The 19147-nt window shown below is 39.3% G+C and overlaps 1 protein-coding gene across 2 annotated transcripts in view; it reads left to right on the top strand.

The window, feature by feature from the left end:
• Window positions 1–19147, top strand: part of MRPL13 (mitochondrial ribosomal protein L13) — a 53659-nt gene extending 34512 nt beyond the window's left edge. For both annotated transcript variants that reach the window (XM_005303367.5, XM_005303369.5), the window contains exon 7: window positions 18846–19147. In XM_005303367.5, the coding sequence (XP_005303424.1) occupies window positions 18846–18870 (25 nt within the window). In that variant the 3' untranslated portion in view covers window positions 18871–19147. The remainder of the gene's footprint in view (window positions 1–18845) is intronic.

Here is a 19147-nt window from a genome sequence, read left to right as displayed (position 1 = left end):
TGTGTTTTGAAATGTAACTTCTTGGGAGGATTTAAACTACCAAATGCAATGTAAAGACAACATGGAATTACCAACCAATGTAAATATCACTTTGACCATTTCTACTTATTACTATTCCTAATATTTCACATTTGTGATGCATTACTGACTGAGTCCCCAGTCAGGACTAAAATCCCAGTGTGCTACACACTATATAGATGCATGTGAAGAGACAATCTCTGCCTCGGAGAGGTTACAATCTAATAAACAAACAATAGAAGAGAATGGGGAAGATCATATTTATATAGCCTAGCCATGCAAATGACATGATGGTTCCAAATCATTTAAAATGGCAAGGGTTTTGTTTGTTTAATATATACATAAATATAAATGATTCCCTGTCTCAGCAAGCCCTGCAGGTCCCCTACCTAGCCAGCATGGAATGCTGGGATAGGGGATTGCTGATGCTTATTTGTATCACCACTACAATTTTTAAAAGGTGATATTGATAGGCAGCAGGCTGCCAGTGCTCTTTAAAAGGGAAGAGCCCAACGTTATAAACAGTTACTCCTCTGCATAGTCCCACACTTGGTCTCATTGGTTCCAGTGCGACTACTGGTGAGAATGAGCATTCACATGAGAATAAATAGTTTGCAAGATGACACTCTTAAACAGTAGCAGCTTGTTCTGTGAGAAAGTTGGGACTATGTCCTGCAAAGTGCTGCACACTACTGTCAGGTGCTGATCACCCTTGAGTCCTATGGAAATCAGTCAGAGTTGAAGGCAAAGGTCAGGCGTGCTCTTTACTTTGTAGGATGAAACCGTTAGTACTTATGCTTTGACACTAGTATGTAACGGACTTACTTTTAGTTTTAATGTTTGAGTGATTGCTGCAGATTCTTAATACTGTACTGTAAATGTGATTTAGATTGTACTTCTACTTAGTAATGATAAAGCATCGGGTAATAAGCAAAAAGTCTTCTCAAACAAAGCAATTAATTGACAACAAAGAAAGGAGGAAATACATTTTAAAATAGAAAGTTCAAAAATATGTGGAGGCGCATTACAAAATGTGGGTTATTGAACAGAAGAGAACATTCTACTTCACAAAAATAGTTCCATCAATAGCTCCTCAGTATAGAAAAGGAAAGGCAAACTGTTTAAAAATATTTTATTTTTACAAGTAAGAGAAAATCAGTTTTTAACATTAATTTAAATAAGGAAAAGACACTAGGCTCCTTTTAAAAATTTATTCAAACAGTATTTGCCATCCACAAAAAAAGTGCATATTTTCTATATGATAATGTAAATGGGAATATTCATCTGTCACACTTGACAGTAAATGCAAAACAAAGAATGGAACTTCTCCAAAACATAATTTAATATTTTTTAAAGAATTCCATATACCCTTGAAAAATAGGACTACATAATATAAAGTGGTCCTGTGAGAAGGATTAATTTGTATACTGGGACAGGCCTGCCCAGTTCCCATTACATACTCATAACAACGACTTAGCCATGTACAATTAAGAAATCACATTAATAAGTAGTAAAGATTTCTATTTTTTGTTTTACGTCGATATGTAGGATTTGTATACAAGTGGGGCAAATAATCTAGTAACATTCCAATAATAATCCTGTATGGGGAGATGTTTTCAACTAAAGCAGTATGAAACTTCCAATAAAAGTAATCAGTTACCTTTGTAAATTGTATGTACAACAGAAGAATCGATCCCATTAGGATAGTATTGAACACAGTGTAGAAGGGAATGAAGCTGTGTGTGTGTGTGTGTGTGTGTGTGTGTGTACATACATGAAACAGATATTTGGATCTTGTGCACATAAGTTATAAAGATCAGAATTTGATTCCTCTTTATGGAATGTTTGCATTCCTGTATTTTCAGGGGGTGGGCAATTAGGAATGTGACATTGTGACACTTGTATTTGTCACATCTTATCCGAGTTTGGTAGTGGACGTATAGCTGCTGTTCAGTGACCTGTGTAAAATTATTTGATGTTCCTAATGAGCGAGCCACATGTTCACTCGGCTTGCAGCTGCCCCTTAACACTGGAACTTAGTGTGCTGAATTCCTAGGCACTGGGCTTTTCTTAGGTGTCAGAACCACTCGACTGGGGAGAGAATTGATCTTTGTGGACTTCACACATGAGAGGACTAGTAGTGGAGGAATAGTTTCCCACTATGACTCATTCCCATCACTGCTTCCAACCCAGAAGTTCTCAGACCATTTTAGCATGTATGTTGGACTGCTGCGGCTACTTTAAGGCAAGCCAGCAGTATCTTAGGGTAGACAATATCATATGATACAAAGGGGCCAAGGGGATGAGAATGGATGTCTGCTTTCTGTCACCCATCAGTGCCATTAAGGTGGTTTCGGTTTTCATACCCTGACCTGAATCTAGATTGTGTCAGGTCTAGGATATTAGCTTCAATTAAATGAGCTCAAAGTTGGCCTTTGGCTAATTTCTCTGTGAGCTTGCTCAGGAACCGAAGATTTGATACAGTAAAGTTTCCTATCTGCAAGAATGGGAATAATAATAATAATAATAAAAGTACGTTCCTACTTTGCAGTGGTGGGGTGAGGATGAATACATTAATGAGCTACAGTGCCTAATGATGGGGAGGCTACCAGTAGTTAGAGTAGAAAGAGGCTCAGTGGAGCCCTGAAACTAAAACTTAGCAAACTTGTAAAATAACATCTCTGATTGATTTAAACTACACGGCTACCTTGCTATAGCGCGACCCTATATAACACGAATTCGGATATAACGCGGTAAAGCAGTGCTCCGGGGGGGCAGGGCTGCGCACTCCGGTGGATCAAAGCAAGTTCAATATAACGCGGTAAGATTTTTTGGCTCCCGAGGACAGCGTTATATCGAGGTAGAAGTGTACCCTATCTAACTAAGTAAAACAAAACAGAGAAAGACCCCTTAAAAGGACGCTCATGGACTGCAGCAGGCACAGCTCAGTCCTCCTTACTGGCCAAAAGGAATTGTGTGGAAGCTGGGGCTGCTGCCCTTACATACACTTTGGTGGGAGGCGTGGGAGATAGGCAGGGTGAATATCCAGCTCCAGTATCCTCTGTTCTTCACAAACTTCTGAACTCTTATGCTGAGGCACATGCGTGAGCCCAAGAGGGAGGCAGCATCTGATTTCAGTACTAATTTCAAAGAAAATAAGCATAGAAACTACAAAACTGAAATGATATTTCAGGTGTTCCTTAACAACTTATCAGGTTCTTGAGAGACTTGATGGGCCATTACACAAAGTAAAACTATTTCCCCATGCTTATCTCCTTCCCTCCCCCCCATTCCTAATATCTCCTTGTCAATTGCCGGAAATGGGCCATTTTCATTACCACTACAAACAGTTCTTTTTCTCTCCTGCTGATAAAAGCTCACCTTAACTGATCACTCTCCTTATAGTGTGTATGGTAACACCCATTGTTTCATGTTGTGTGTGTGTGTGTGTGTGTGTGTGTGTGTGTGTGTGTGTGTGTGTGTGTGTGTGTATATATATCTCTTCCTACTGTATTTTCCACTACATGCATCCGATGAAGTGGGCTGTAGCCCACGAAAGCTTATGCTCAAATAAATTTGTTAGTCTCTAAGGTGCCACAAGTACTCCTGTTCTTTTTGAGGATGACAGTAACCCCACATATTAAAAATGGGTCCTGGGACATGACAGACAATTGTGGACTAGTTAGCTCAACATACTGCAGAGGAAATGTTAGAAAGACACTCATGTAAAGCTGAGTTCTATGTGTTTTAAAAAAGAATGTTTTCATGAACACTATGATATACAAAGGAAAAAGCAGCCTATTTATTTATTTATTTTTATTTATTTATTAAATAAGCATTTCCCTACAGTGTTTGCAGTCCAAACATAATAGAATTGTATAGGCACATGAGAACTTGAAAGTGACCGAGACTAGCCAGTTTTAGTTAAGTTTCCACTGTTCTAGCTGAGACTTGTGGAAAAAGTAAACAAAGATCATCCATAGTGGAAAGAAAATTAGATTTTAGATATTCTTTCATTTTTAATCATCCTAAAATGCAAGAACATAGATAAAGACCCTGGGGACTGATTTTAACCTTTGCCATGGCCGTTGTATGTCACTCTGTATAGGAGTTGCAAGGGGCAGGGAGAACTCCCTTAGGGCAGGAGCAGCACAGAACTGACTTGAGTGACCTGATGCTGCCCTCTCCACTCCCTTCACTGTTACAGGCCCAAATGTTAGAGGTGGGAAGGAGCTGTGCCTGTAGCACTGATTGCTGTGTGGATTCTGGGCTGCTGAAGGCCGTAGGCAGCACAAGAACCATAAATTAGAGTGACCTTTTGGCCATCCAGCAGATCAGAATCCAGAAGGCACAGAGATAGGGTAAACCCATGTCAGCGCCTGCTACCCTGGCGTGTACCTTCTATGCTATAGTTTTTTTTACAAACATGATTTTTAACTTGACAAATATCCCGTTAAAAACACTATGGTTTGCTTTAGTACAGGAGCACATCTTAATTAAAGGCAGCCACCTTGGTTAACTGACATGTGGAGGGATTTGAAGATATGCTGGTTTAATAAGCAAGGGAAATGCAATTGTGGTTCTGTAATCAGATGTTGATCAGGTTTTACATTAAAAATTGCTGTCTAAGAAAAGAGATCGTGGTACAAGAGGGAAGATATTGTAGTTCATTGGACAGAGAACTGTTTGAAAACCAGATAACAGTGAATGACTAATTGGTAAATTCCATAGTTGGAAAGAAGTCATTAATGGGGAACATCAAACATTATTTTTTAGATTTCTTGTGTATAGTGATATATAATTTTGATAGTGAAGGTAAAAAGAATGTTAAATGCTGATGGTACACTCACTGGAAATATAACTAATAGTGCATCTAGATTTGTAATGGTTTATTGTAGGTCTTTTCCATGATTGCCAGTAAATGAAAACTCAGGTAACTGTAAATGGAAAAAGCATGTTTGAATAGATCCAGAGGTGCAATATACAAACACCCAAAAAAAGATTTTTCATACCTGAGATACAACCTTTCTCCCCAGGCTTTATAAGCTGTGTCCTGCTTGATACAAATAGAGGAAAGTGTCATCAGGGCATTCTCTGTGAAGGCAATTTTCCTTGGGAGTGCTTTCCCACTCCCCCAGTTTGAATCTGTAGACCTCCAAGGCACGCTTCAGAGCCCATCTATTGAGGAGGTGTTGGGGGAGAGGGCTGAGGCAACTAGAATAGGAATTCTGTTTGGGGCATAGGGGTGGAAGTGTGGGTTGGGAGTTTTAATTCATATTGTATCTACTGACTGTTAATTACTATGCAATGTGTTGGGAGGGGCAGGAAGAGAAAGAGAAGGTTCCTGCTTTGACTGAATTTGATTTGTAGCTTTTTTTAATTGTGTGTTTTGATTTATTTCAAGGGTGCTCAAAGTTCTAGGCTTGGTGGATATTAAATAGAAAGAAAACAAAGTACTGATACCATCCCCTTCTATACAGTTGCTATGAAAAAGACACAAATAGCTTACTCTTATTACAGCACTTTTTATCAGTAGATCTCAAAGTACTTTACATAGGAGCTGAGTATCATTATTCCCATTTTACAGAGGTGGAAACTGAGCCACAGAGTGGTAAAGTGACCTGCCCAAGATCATCCAGCAGGCCAGTGGCAGCGCCAGGACTAGACCCAGGTCTCCTGAGACCCAGTCCAGTGCTCTGTCCACTAGGAAACACTGCCTCCCTAGTAGGCAGTGGAATTACTGAACACAGACTTTACTAAGACTACTGTTTTGTTTTGGGTACCGCTTCAGAACTCAGGAACACAACATGAAAATTAAGTGTAAATCTGACGTACGTGTGAGCTAAGCTGCTAGATGTGGGTTTATAGGAAGATCTTGGTTTTTTATTCCACAAAACTTCCAAAGCTTAGGAACGTATATTTTGAATAGACAATTTATTTAAATAAATCAGATGCATCTGACGAAGTGGGTTCTAGCCCACAAAAGCTTATGCCCAAATAAATGTGTTAGTCTCTAAGGTGCCACAAGGACTTCTCATTGTTTCTGTCTGTATACGTGTTTCAGTTTGGTCTGGGTACATTCCAGAGGCTTTCCTATAAGGAAATACAAGGGTCTGACTCCTGGGAAAATGCCTTCAGTTTGCTGCCTACTCACATAGTGAGTGCCTATTTTCCAGCCAGGGGTTTTAGGTCCATGAAGAGTTTCCATTAAGAATCTCTGTATGTCATACAATCCCTCTCTGTCTGTTTGAAGAAAAGTCTGCAAAACCTTTCTGAAACTTTAAAACTTTATGTATTGTAAACTCTGAAATTTGATTTAAGAAAACCAAACACCTTTTTAATGTTTATTTTTAGAGTAGTTTCCCTGATTTCTGGCCCCAGCCTTTACATCCTGCTTCCTGGAAGGGGTTGCTGGGGCTGTTCTAAAATCATGAATAGGTTTCAACAGAGCACTACTGGGAGGCAGCTACAGCAATATCCCACACTTCATCCACCCACCCACCGCTGTAGCATAGCTCTCAGTAGATTCCAGACACTACCACACTAGCATCATACAACTCTGAAAGCAGAGAGCCAAGTTATTTGGGGAAAGAAAAGTGAAGGGGTTGGCTCTTGACAGACAGCTGAGAACTATATATGTGGACGCATATGCTGCTGAATCTGTGGGTGCAGCTGCCACACAACAATTCCTTCCCAGCCTTGTGCTTCCCCAGCTCCCCAGTCTTGATGGTACTTTCGCTCTAAGTCACATGCAGCGGCTGTCAGAGTCGCAGGTCACCTCTCTCTCCTGGCTTCTTAGTAAAGAAGGCACATATAGGTCCTCTCAACTGAGACTCACCCCAACCTGCTTGTCAACTACTGTCTTCACAGAATCCACAGGAGTTTCTATCTTAAACCAGGAAGTGGAGGCTAGGGTTGGAAATATGCCCTGAGGGTGAAAGTATTTGGGAACTGAAAGTATATAGAGTTTTAAATTTGAAAGGTGCATTTAGTGGTTAGAGCTCTGTCACTCTTTAAACATATCATCTACAAATATGTAAATTCTTCACCTAACAGGGCCTTTTTGCTATCTAAGTCTGAAGTGTTCAATACAACACAATAGCACAGCGCCACTGACTATAATAAAGGGGAATGCACTGTCTTGAAACCACTCTGGTGCTACTGACTGGTGTGGGTAGACAGCCTGTAAGTCCAGGCAGTTGCAGCTAGATCCCTGCTAAATATTGGCTCCAAGATCTAGGACCATTTCTTTTGAAAATGAGGCTTTCCATTCTGTTAGCCCTGGATTGACCCTGGAGCAGGGAAAAAGTTCCAAACAGCCCATATCCCTCACCCTCTTTCTTTCCATGTGCTTCAGTGTAACCACAATTCTGAAAACACGCTGAGAAGATCTAGACAGAGGGTTTTTTGAAAGCTGCTTAGTTTTTCAGAGGAGATACACCAAAGTTTTCTTTGCCCTATAAGAACAGACTTAATTGTTCCTGGTCCGCTTGTTTCATAAGCCTCATCTTCACCTAGAAAATTAGATTGTGTTACACAACACTGAGCTGTGTTAAGTAAGGTGATGACTTAGCACACCTGTTAAGTAGGGTTACCTACAACCAAATGATAAAAAAAACACAAACTCATCCCTGTATGTCATGTTTAACCTTTTTTTTTAAACTAACACAACTTTGCTAGTCACATATTGACACTATCTAACTTTTAAGTGAAGAAAAGCCAATAGTGACTCTCTTTGGAATATAGGATCCTGAGGATGCCCAACCCTGACCATAATAGTAGAACTGAGTTTCTGCCAGGCTTCTGCTCAGAAAATGGGGGCAAGGGGAGGGAATGTATTCAAGGCCCCTTCATGGAAAGTTGAACCTAAATTCTGAGGCAAGTGCTATCCAACTCCCAGTTTCTATGGTGCATTACACTGCGTCTCTTCCCTTTCTGTGATATACTACACTAAATTCTCTGCTTCTCTTTCTAGTCTCTCAAACAGCTTCATTCTCAGGAATACTTCAGTAACTTCAAATAGTGATAACTAATCATAACCCTGTGATGCATTAACTAAAAGAACCAAGATAGAGCCTCCCTAAGACCCCCTTTTTTTAACAAGAAAAAATTTCAGATAGCTTTCCTTCCTGCTGCTAAAAAGGGAGCAGAATACTTGACCCCATCATGTGAGGACATCAGAGCAATTAGTATAACATAGCTAGGTTTAAGAGACAGCTTGAAGTCCTGGTAGAAAGTAGAGACTAGAGGATAACAGTGACTAAGCTGGAAAGAGGAGTTGAGATGTCTTAAATGTAAAGCTGTTCCCTGTTGCTGTTGTAGACGATGATTTAGGAGTGTGATTTTTTTTTTTTTTCTAAAAGTTCTATACATTTTAGACATTGGCAAGTTTATGATGTGAAATTCTGGGTCTGTTACCTCCAGAAATGAGGAAGCTACAGAGAAGCCAGCTGTTTGGCACAAAGAGACATCTTGTATTGCGTTAGGTATGAAAATGGCACGTCAGATATCTCCAAGGATGTGTTGCATTACAAGGGTACAACCCACAATTAGTAAAGCATGTAAAAATGCCTTTTATTCTAAAATGTAGGTATAAGGGATGTTTATTAAATGGAAAATTATAGGTCTTATTATTCTAGCTGTCAGAAGAGGCTCAAACAAAGTTGTAAAGATAACTCGAGAGATTAATGGGCTTTTAAAATACTTTTGTGAGAACGTATTAATAAGATATTGTAGTGTGTTTATTTGGAAGATTTTTAAAATGCCTGTCAATTATCTCAGCTAAAAGTTGTTTAGCCGCCTGCAGCTATTACTTAAGACTGAAGGTCTTTGGAGCAGGGACCTTCTTTTTCTGTGTTTGTGCAGTGCCTACCACAGTGGGGAGCTCCCATAATACAAAGAAATAATACCACCACCTTGGGCTGTGATCTCTTCAGATCTCACTAAGCAGGATCAGGCATGGTCAGTATTTAAAACGTTGGTGTTGTAGGAACTAGTGTTAATTCAGTGGCACTCTTTCCCTTTGTGTCAGTCCTCTTTCCTCCAAACAGATACCAGACAGCCAGTGAGTGAAAAAGCTACTCCACGCTTCCCTTGCCAGTGTGGCTCAGGCCTGTTCTAGAGGGTGGAAGGGAAGTTCAGTTTCTGAGACCGCTCAGTCTCAGACTGGGACTGTTGAAGTTTTCAACAAGAGTTCCAGTGGCTTTTGATATTAAGGAAGTAAAAATATATATTTTTGTATGTAGAAACTAGCTTAACAAAACATTCCGAAAGATGAAAATAATCTAATCTTGAGCTGTAGAAGCGAAGATGGAATTCCCTCCCCCTCCCCCATGGATAGAGCATTGCATAATTAGCTACATACTTTTGAGAGGGGGTTTCCTTTGCAGCATTAGGCTTTGACCATGACAATGGCAGGGTGCCAGACAAGATGGACCAGTGGTTTAATCTGTATTTTTTTAAAGAGAGGTTAAAAGGTTAACAAATCTATATTTAAACCTTTCTGCTGGTTAAAATTAATTCCGTGTCCTTTGTTTTACATAAAATGTACCTTCTTGTAAGTACTTAGCCTATTTCCATTTTATTTTTACCAGATTGATCTGCATAGCTGCAGTTTCAATTTTCTTATCCTCCTCAAACTAAGATATGCATGGCACACATGCTAGAAAATGAGGGGCCTGTTAATATGAAGTAGACAAGAAGGGTAAAAAATGGAAATATTTAATGCCATACTTTGAAACAGGGATATTGTTGAGCTATAGCAGCGTGAATTAAAAAAGGGACATCAGCCATAAATCTGAATGTAATTTCTGTGTGATGATGTTGCTGCGCTATTTCTCCTGACCATAATAAAACTAGAGAATTTGTTTGTTCTTTATAATTTATAAATATCCAATACTGCTGTGTTTTTAAATGTGTAATTATTAGCAGTGTCTTGTGGAAAACACTTCACAGCTTGTCCCTTCTTGTCTTTTCCTTCTACTTACTTAAACATACTCCTCTGAGTGCAGGAGTTGGACTGAGCCAGTGCACAATGCTCTCCATTCCAGCACTTCTCTGATGGCCCCATTAGCTTATGCTGAATTTCTATCATTTTTGAAAAAGTTTCTGTGGTTATAAAGAAAACCCTTCCATGTGTGTCCAGCACTGTCTTGCTGAGGCCTTATCTACATGCCCCTATTCAACATAGATATGCTAGCAAAAGCCTTAGTTATAGTGGCAAAAGGTCCTTTTGCCTGTATAGGTTATTTAATTTGTCAACAAAAGCGCTCTTTTTTGCTGGTATAAACTGTGTCTCCAATACAAGGGTTTGCTGGTATGGTGGTTCTGGTATAGCTATACCAGCAAACCCTTTCTAGTGTAGACAGACCCTAAGAGTGGTTTATTTGAGTTTAACCTGTTGTATTTTTTGGAGGGAGTGGAGGAAAAGAGAGGGTGTTTACCAGATTGTTACATTGAAATAAGCCTCTTAAACTGAAATAGGTTTCTACACACAAACTCACACTGATTTAACCAAATTAATTTTAAAATGCACCTTTAGTTAAACTGGTACAAGTTTGTATATAGACGAGGTTTGAGTCTGCATTCAAGCAGCCTGAAGCATTAGCTGTGATAAACATGAAAGGGTCTCGTTTATCTCAATTCTCGTCTACACTGGAAACGGTTTACTGGTATAAATATACTGGCAAACCCTCCTAGCGTAGACCAGTTTATACCAGCAAAAGCACTTTCTTTTCTACAGTATGGTTTTTGCTTTTATAAAAATGTTGTCCTAAAAAATTTACGCCCCTATGTGACAGTACAATACCAGCAAATTTTGTAGTGTAGACCAGGCCTCGGTTATCAGTAACTTGGAAGCCTAATGTTGATTTAAATATCCATATTAACTATTCCACTGAGTATTTTAGCAGAGACATCCAGCCACTCTAGAATTATGGACAAATCTTGAGTAGAATTACATTCACTTCTCTCCCCACTATTCCAAACTCAGTTTATATCTGTATGTAACCACATAATTTGGTATTATGGAGAATGTTAACAATGTCCTAATCCTTGGTCTTTGATTTAGTATTGTGGTTAGGCAAACAGCTAAAATGTGTCTGAGATGTCCCCTTTAGCTACTGTGCAATTACCTAATAGCTATTGACTTTGGCACAGATTGCAAAGTATCTGAAAAATAGATGTCGTTCTTTTGTTTTTAAAGTTTGTGTTTTCATTAACATTTGATTCAGCATGAAAGTCCATCTTTGTAAAGTGTCTGTAAAGATGAACCGTTGGTAACTAATGTATTTAGCATTGAAGTGTTTGCAACCACAGCTAATTAATAAATAACACTCAAGGAAAATTTATGGCCGGAAAGAGTGCAAACTTAATTCTGTATATTTTGAATATAATTATATAAAAAAACAGGTGAATCAGAACATTTCAGTACTACAAAGGGTAAAACAAACCGTTTCAATATGGTAGTTTATTAAGCATACATGAAAGATAAGTGATGAAATATTATTGTGTGCAATATGCTGTCATCAGTTAGTAATAATGCCCCATTCCTGTGATTATGATTTTCTCAAGAGATGCAGAACACCACCACTGTGATTCAGGTATATAATGTTTGTATTGGTTAACAGAATTGAAGCAAAGAGTGATAGACAACTAGATAGGAAGTGGCCCGATTTTCTCATCGGGACTTGTAACTAATTGAGTTGCATTTATCTGTTGTCTTCAGTTAGGAAGCTTTTCTATAAACTTGCATAACAGAAATACAGACATGTTTGTGAGCCAGCAGATAAAGATCATCTATTTAAAATGCATCGTACTGTCAATTAAACTATATTTGGGGTTCTTTGTCTGGAAGCCTGAAAAGGACATGTAAGCTTTGCTCTTCAATAACTTACACCTCTCGTCATCTGAAATCTATACAGAAAAATCATACAGTGAATAATCGGCCTTTCAGCATGACTTACTCAGCTCTCAAAGTGAACTCTCCACGGGTGTGCAGGAAGGAGGTACAGAAGATAAAAAGGAGCCGATAAGGGCCGATGGAAGAAAACTCTGTCCCAGCAAAAGCTAGTCATGAAACCCAATGTCACAAGTTACAAACTTAAACCATTTTAAAAGCAGCAAAGAGTCCTGTGGCACCTTATAGACTAACAGACATATTGGAGCATGAGCTTTCATGGGTGAATACCCATTTTGTCGATTGCATGTCGACATGCATCCGACGAAGTGGGTATTCACCCACGAAAGCTCATGCTCCAATACGTCTGTTAGTCTATAAGGTGCCACAGGACTCTTTGCTGCTTTTACAGATCCAGACTAACACAGCTACCCCTTTGATACTTAAACCATTTTGACACCTGTAACTTATCAGACTGGCATCTTTATTTTTAGTAAATGACCCGTACAAATGGGAATTGTTACAGAGATGAATTCTTGGGGATTATAAGTAACAGGGAGCATTCCACAGACGGGTGCACTCCACCAAATTCTTTTCCTTCCCTGAAAACCATGTGGCAAACCAGCACAAGTTAATTCTGGCCAAGTCATCTTTAATTTGTTGGATCCCCTTCAATTCTGTCAAACTCCTTGTCCCACAAATAGTTCAAGGGCCAGCAATCAGGAAAGGACACTGTTGGGACTATGTTGCCAAGGGGCTGGAGCTGCATATCTGCATAGATGGCTTTTGTCTCCAGAGTGCCAATGAAATTCCCAAGCTTTGGGTGCCAGGCCACCCAGCCATGTCCACAGAGGAGCAAACATCTTCTTTGCCCCTGACAATATAATTAATTAGAATATATAAATAATTAGGAGGAAACTCCCAGTACTACAATCTGCAGCTTAGTTAATAGTCTCCTATGTGGGTTTTTCCCCATAATACATTAGCACTCAAGAGGCTGATGAGACTAGGGATGTAAATATCTTTTTAAAAGTTAACCGGCTAAACTATTAAAATTATATCGTTTAATCAGTTAACTGATTAAATGGAGAGGGGATGGGGCTACTCCAGCCGGCCAGTGGGGCCCACAGCCACTGCTCCGGTCGGTCGACAGAGCTGGGGTCGGCCGGCGGGGTTGGGGCTGCTCCTGCTGGTCCAGGGCGGGGCTACTCTGGTGGCTGGGGGTGTGGGTTAACGGCTGTGCAGTAAGACTAATGCTACCGTTTAAACATATAACCGTTTACTAATTTACATCCCTAGACGTGACTTATATAAGCAAGCTGTCCCTAGAACCTTAAACGGCCCATTAGGATGAGTCCTACTCCTGCAGCACTTCATACTGCTGTGACGATATAGGAGGGGAAAAGCTAGGGATTCTGATCAGTAATTTCTTAAATTTCAGTACTCAAATAGTATGCTTTATCTGTTTAAATTTTACAGAGTTGAATTACTAAGTGCCAGGGGACATCTGTATCTTGCATATTGGAAGCTTGCAGACAGGTTGTAATTATTCTGCAAAAAACCCGCAGAATAGATTGCATACAACTATTACCAGCTGCCTTTCACACGGAATGGTTATTAATTTGTATGGGTTTTTTATGTGTGTGGAAACTTTTGTTTCCTCACTCATTCATACTAGCAAACAAAATCTAAACCAAATCCTAACCTATAAATGCCCTTTTCAACTTTGCTATTACATTAATCTTTGTGCAAGATTATTGGTGTACAGCTCTAATATTTTAGCTTTAAGGCATTGACCCATTTGAAAACTCATGCTTGTCATTGGTAAGATTGCAATGAATATCTGGACTTCCCATCTGTATCTTGGTCACTCTCCTCAACTGATGAGGAGGGATGATTGCCTGCAGGTGCAAAGAGAAATGCTATTTGAATACTTCAAAGCTTTCAAACCAGGTGCACACTAGTGACTCAGGAGCAGGCATTGACAGGTAACTTCTTTATGAGTATTGACAATCTTCATATTTCCCCTTTTAGTGGAGACAGCTTTAAAAATCATTGTTTAGAAGACCTGGATATAATGACAAGTGAGGATGAGATAATACTTTGGGAATGTGTGTGTCATTGTTCAGGGGAAATCAGTAGATGACTCAGTTAAGTTTGACTTCATATCAGCTATTTGAAATACATAAGACTATGTACTAGGTGTCAAAACTAGCATTGTAATTTTGAAAAGAGATGATTCTTCATTACTTTTTTTTTTTTTTATCTGGGTTGGAGAGAGAATTGCCTCTTATCAAGAGCAGCATTTTATTAGCCCCTTGTAGTGCAAAAACTTGGCAGACATATAACTCGCTCTTTTTGGGGAGAGGGGAAGGGAAATTTGTATTGCAAATCATTTTGTGAAATTAATCCTGATGCATATAAGTTTTAAGCAACACGTGATTAATGGTGCCTTTATATGCGTAGTTTTGAAAAATTATTCTTTGAAAGATTGATATATGAGAAATTAATCTTGTCAAAAAGAATAGTGGCCATTTAGTATAGAAGTAATAAGCGATAATAATACACTGTTTTACAGCATTTTTAATTCAAGTATGTTAATCCAAATATTTATTTATTGTCTGAAGACTACTGTGAGGTAAGCAGTTTTATTTTACAACTGTTTATTTTGGCTCATGGTATAAAAAATGTGTATTCTTCCACAGCAAGTGCCCTAAGCCAGCAATAAACTGCTGGACTTCTTATGGGATGTAGCTTGCTGAAATCTTGCTGGTTCTATTGTGGCATAGGTAGATTAAAACTCAAATCTGACCTTCGCAAACAATAGCATCTCTTCTTGTTTCATTTCTGAGACTGCCAGAAACCTGCTTTTGTTCCACAAAATATTGCTAGGCAGAAAGACCATCTTAGTTGGAATGCGCTGACAAGAATGTAATAAAGATGGAACTGTATGGCAAGTCTGTTGAGACTTGATTGAAATAACCATAGGAGGCAGGAAAAAAGTATTTGAAAAAAATATTTTGCATCATATTGAAGAAAACAATTAGGTTTTACTGATTTTTTTTCTCATAGTAGCTAAAGGTGAGGGTTATGTTTAATCCACAATCCATCATAGTCTCTATGTGAATTTATCTTACACTGCATTCAATTTTTGTTTGATAAGCAGTTACATGTGGAAATACTTGTACAAATGTTTACCAGTTTCAGTGGGACAGTATAAGGATGCCTCTGTCTCCACAGTAAAATAAGTGTGTGCCTAACTCGTTACAGAAACTGAACTGTGCGCCAGTCTAGGCAGCAAGCAAGGATGGCAGAAGTTTAAAATTTACCAAGTATTAACTATATGCTCTCTGGACAAAATAGTGTTTAGTCAACTGTGCCCATCTCTTACCAGTTAGGGGCATGAAAAAATGCTGTTGTATCAACAGGGCATAAGAGATTTAAAATCTATATCCAAATTTTGCAGCTCAGGACCATCTCTCAACATCTCTTTTGCATGATTCCAGAGTACTTCCTAATGAGGGAGAAGCAGTAGCTTCATAGAAATCATCATTAGAAGAGGCTAGTTATTTAAATTAGTGGAATTTTTTTCCTAGAATTTTACTGATTTATGTTTTCAAAGCTTTTTTTATATGCACTGTAACATTCCTGGGGTGTGCATATTGATGGCAGACATCAGCTGCATAGATTTACATTACATGTTATTGGCAAAACCAAAATTCCTTACCTTCATTTGTGCATTTTTTTGATTGTGGGGAGGTTGTATCCCTCTCCCAGGGAGTCTGCAATTAACAACATGCAGCAGATAAACTCTTCACAGGAATATTCAGTTTTAAAAAATGTGTACAGTCTCTCTTCTCAACCAGCAGATGAAGTTTTGAACCGGTTCTTTCTAGGAGACTTATTTCCTTGTTGAAGTAGTTACAGGACGGGTACTTTCTTAAGTTTCACTAAAACAGTTTGTTCAAATGCATAATTGCAGTGTTTTGTTGAGAGTGATAAAGTATTTCCCTCTCCAGTGGAACACCCCTCCCCAGATTTATGTGGTTTATCAGCAAGGAGCTATCCTTTGGTGTTCACTAATAGCTTAATTCTTTTTGAGTTGGACAAGTTTTTTTTAAGCTTCAGTTCTTTCTGTGACAAAACATTAATATCATCCTTACCAAAGGCAATATTTTTCAAGGCTTAGCTTTACCAGTGCCAAGTACAGTCTGTAAAGCAGAGACTATTCCTTTCAAAAAGCAAACTACCAGTAGCGTGAAAGCCTAGTGTGACTTCAGAAAAGGCTTTAAGAACGTTTATGTTGGTTCATGGTAGACTTTCAGCAGAGACAAATCAGTTTGAGCTTCATTAGCCTCATACAATTGGAAACCGAGGCTTCAATTCCTTTTGACTTTGGAATAACAAAATTGAAGTCCAAATTGCAGTCTGCATACAGAAAAACAAAACCAGAACAATCCTGATGTGTTTTCAGCTCAGTGAAAAGTTTTGTGGGATCCTCAGATCTGTAACCAGTTTAACATAAGCTTGATCTGCACAGACTGCCAGCTGACTGGACTGAAGTGTTAAGCTGCCATTCAGAGAGAAACAAATTTCAGTGCTCAGGGTAGAGGAAACGCGTGTGTGTGTGTATTGAATGATTTGGTCTGCGCAAAAAGCCTATGAAATACTCAGTAAGAGGCAACTCGTACTATGCCATGCAATCAATAGGATCTCTGGCGTGGGATTTTCAAAATCCCTGAGTGTTGGCCGACTTTGCTGTTACTGAAGTCAGGTAAGACTCCCATTGTCTTCAGTGGGAGCAAAGTTAGGTCAATGTTGAGCACTTTTGAAAATCCCACTTTTAATGCACAACAGACACTACCACATTTTGAACTACGTGAGCATGCACGGAGGGTGAGCTTAGAGTAACACAACTTGGAGCATTTCCAAAGATTTGGGGAGATGATATCTTGCAAAGCTCTGCGAAACATGGCTTTGCTTCATCTACCAGCTACTGAATGCTGGACTTATTTCAAAGCCACATTATAGTTGAATAAACATTGTCCAAATTGTTTAAATATTTCCTTATAAGTCCATACATGTTATTTACAGTTGTTGCATGTGGAACAAAGAATTCAGAGATTAATACAAACAGTGCACTACTAAAGTGGGACAATTGACTGAATGGTAAAATGTCATGTAGTACCGAACATAAAAGGTCAGTTGTCCCTTTTTTCTTAAAATGTAAATTATGTACAGCAATACATGTGATAAGTAGCCAAGATCTGACTCTAGATCACCACTTCAGTTGCTTTCATATAAAGTAGTATGTCACATGTGCCCTTTTTACTACTTTACAATCCATGGGAAAATGCTGAATCCTGGACATGTGGCTTCGACACCTAACAAGAAAGTGAGATTTTTGCCTGCTTTCTGTGGAACCATCTAGGTCAAGGATCAGCAACCTTTGGCACATCCACAGGTTTGGCCGATCGCGGCTCCCACTGGCCGCGGTTAGCCGCTCCAGGCCAAATGGGGGCTGCGGGAAGCGGCACGGGCCGAGGGATGTGCTGGCTACCACTTCCCGCCACCCCCATTGGCCTGGAGCGCCAGTGGGAGCCGCGATCGGCCGAACCTGCGGATGCGGCAGGTAAACAAACCGGCCTGGCCCGCCGGAGTGCTTACTCTGGCGAGCCACGTGCCAAAGGTTGCCGATCCCTGATCTAGGTAGATGCTTTGCGTGGTCCCCGCTGTGAATTCCTGCAGTTAGCCTGAGTACATGATACTTCTTCACTGACTTCCTTGTATTTGAATGCCATATCTGAAAATTTAGTCAGGTTTACTTTTGTGAATTGCACATGACAATGAAATATTCCAAACATTGTCTTTATTCCATGAAGTTCACATGGAGTCTACTGAACTAACCCTTTGTACTTATATGCGGAGTGTCCCCTTTTTAAAATCTTTTTATATCCAGTTAGCAAAGGAAAAGAGCTATATAGTTACTGTACCCATTTCCGGTTTGTAGGTGAAAGCAGCTGTTGCTTTGTGTTGCTTTTCCTAACAAGTTATATTAAGGCAGATTGTGTTTTAAAGCAGTTTGATGATGCTGTCCACAGTGCCCACTCCCACCATCTCAAGTTACCATATCATCAGTTTACCAATAGACATCTTCAAAAATGGCTGGGGAGCATGTACTGTTCCCCAGGATCTACTGGGGATGTCAGGGCCACATCCCATGCCAGTACTGAGCAATCTTCAAGAGACTGGGATCTGGCCTGAGCCTGTGCCCAGCAGGAGTCAGGAAAAAGTCTGCTCCTACTGCCAATGGATGATACTGGCAGAGAGCGGCAAAGGCTAGTAACCCCCTTTGTTTGCTAGTGAACCTCAGGACACTATGAATAGTCTAGTTTCATTGTCCAAGCAGACTGAAATGCAAAACATAAACATCAGAAAAGATGCAAAGTAAAGTGGATTTTTAAATTCTTCACCTTTAATGGTTTTTGATAACTCAAACGTATAGCCTAAGCTCTCAATTTCAAACTTGTCTTGTTTTGTAGAGCTTATTCAGATTTAAAAAAAAAAAATCTAAGTTTGGAGAAAAATGAATAGCAGTATTTAGTCATTTAAAGAATGCATTCATTTAAAGATGCACTGTTACGTTTGTGAAGTTAGGGAGCAGTTAACCTAGTCCCAGGATCAAGCAATTTGCAAACAAAGCTTGAGGCTTGTAAATTCCCAAAGCTCTGGTTTGGGCTATTATTGCTAGATTTATGTGTTCGTTTTTCTTTTTAACAAAACAAAAACCCACCAACCATAAGGTTGAAATTTCAGGCACCAAAAGTAAGGAAATTACAATACATATGGTGGTTACAGCAATTTTAAGTCAAACATTTATTTTCTACGCCTGTTTTTGTTGATAAGAGGTTTGATTTTTTTCCCCCCCTAGATCTAAAGATTATCGAAAGATGTGAAAAAGAACTGAAAGAGGAACTGCTGTCTTTCCTGCAAAGGATGAGTTCCAGCATCACATTAACTTGGAAACCCACATGCATCTTAATCATCCATTCTATGTAGAGGACAGATTTTTTTCAGGTACAAGGAAAATTTGTTTGGGGAAGATCAGTCATCTTTAGTGTAATGGAAACACCGAGCTAAATACTGATATAATATTTGACATTTCCTGTTCCAGAATGTATTGCATGAATCTGGCCTTTGATGTTGAATGTTAATAAAAGGATTTTTTCTCTA

The sequence above is a fragment of the Chrysemys picta genome, chromosome 2, assembly GCF_011386835.1.
Source record: "Chrysemys picta bellii isolate R12L10 chromosome 2, ASM1138683v2, whole genome shotgun sequence".
Taxonomy (NCBI): domain Eukaryota; kingdom Metazoa; phylum Chordata; order Testudines; family Emydidae; genus Chrysemys; species Chrysemys picta.
This window is presented reverse-complemented; position numbering and strand designations above follow the sequence as displayed.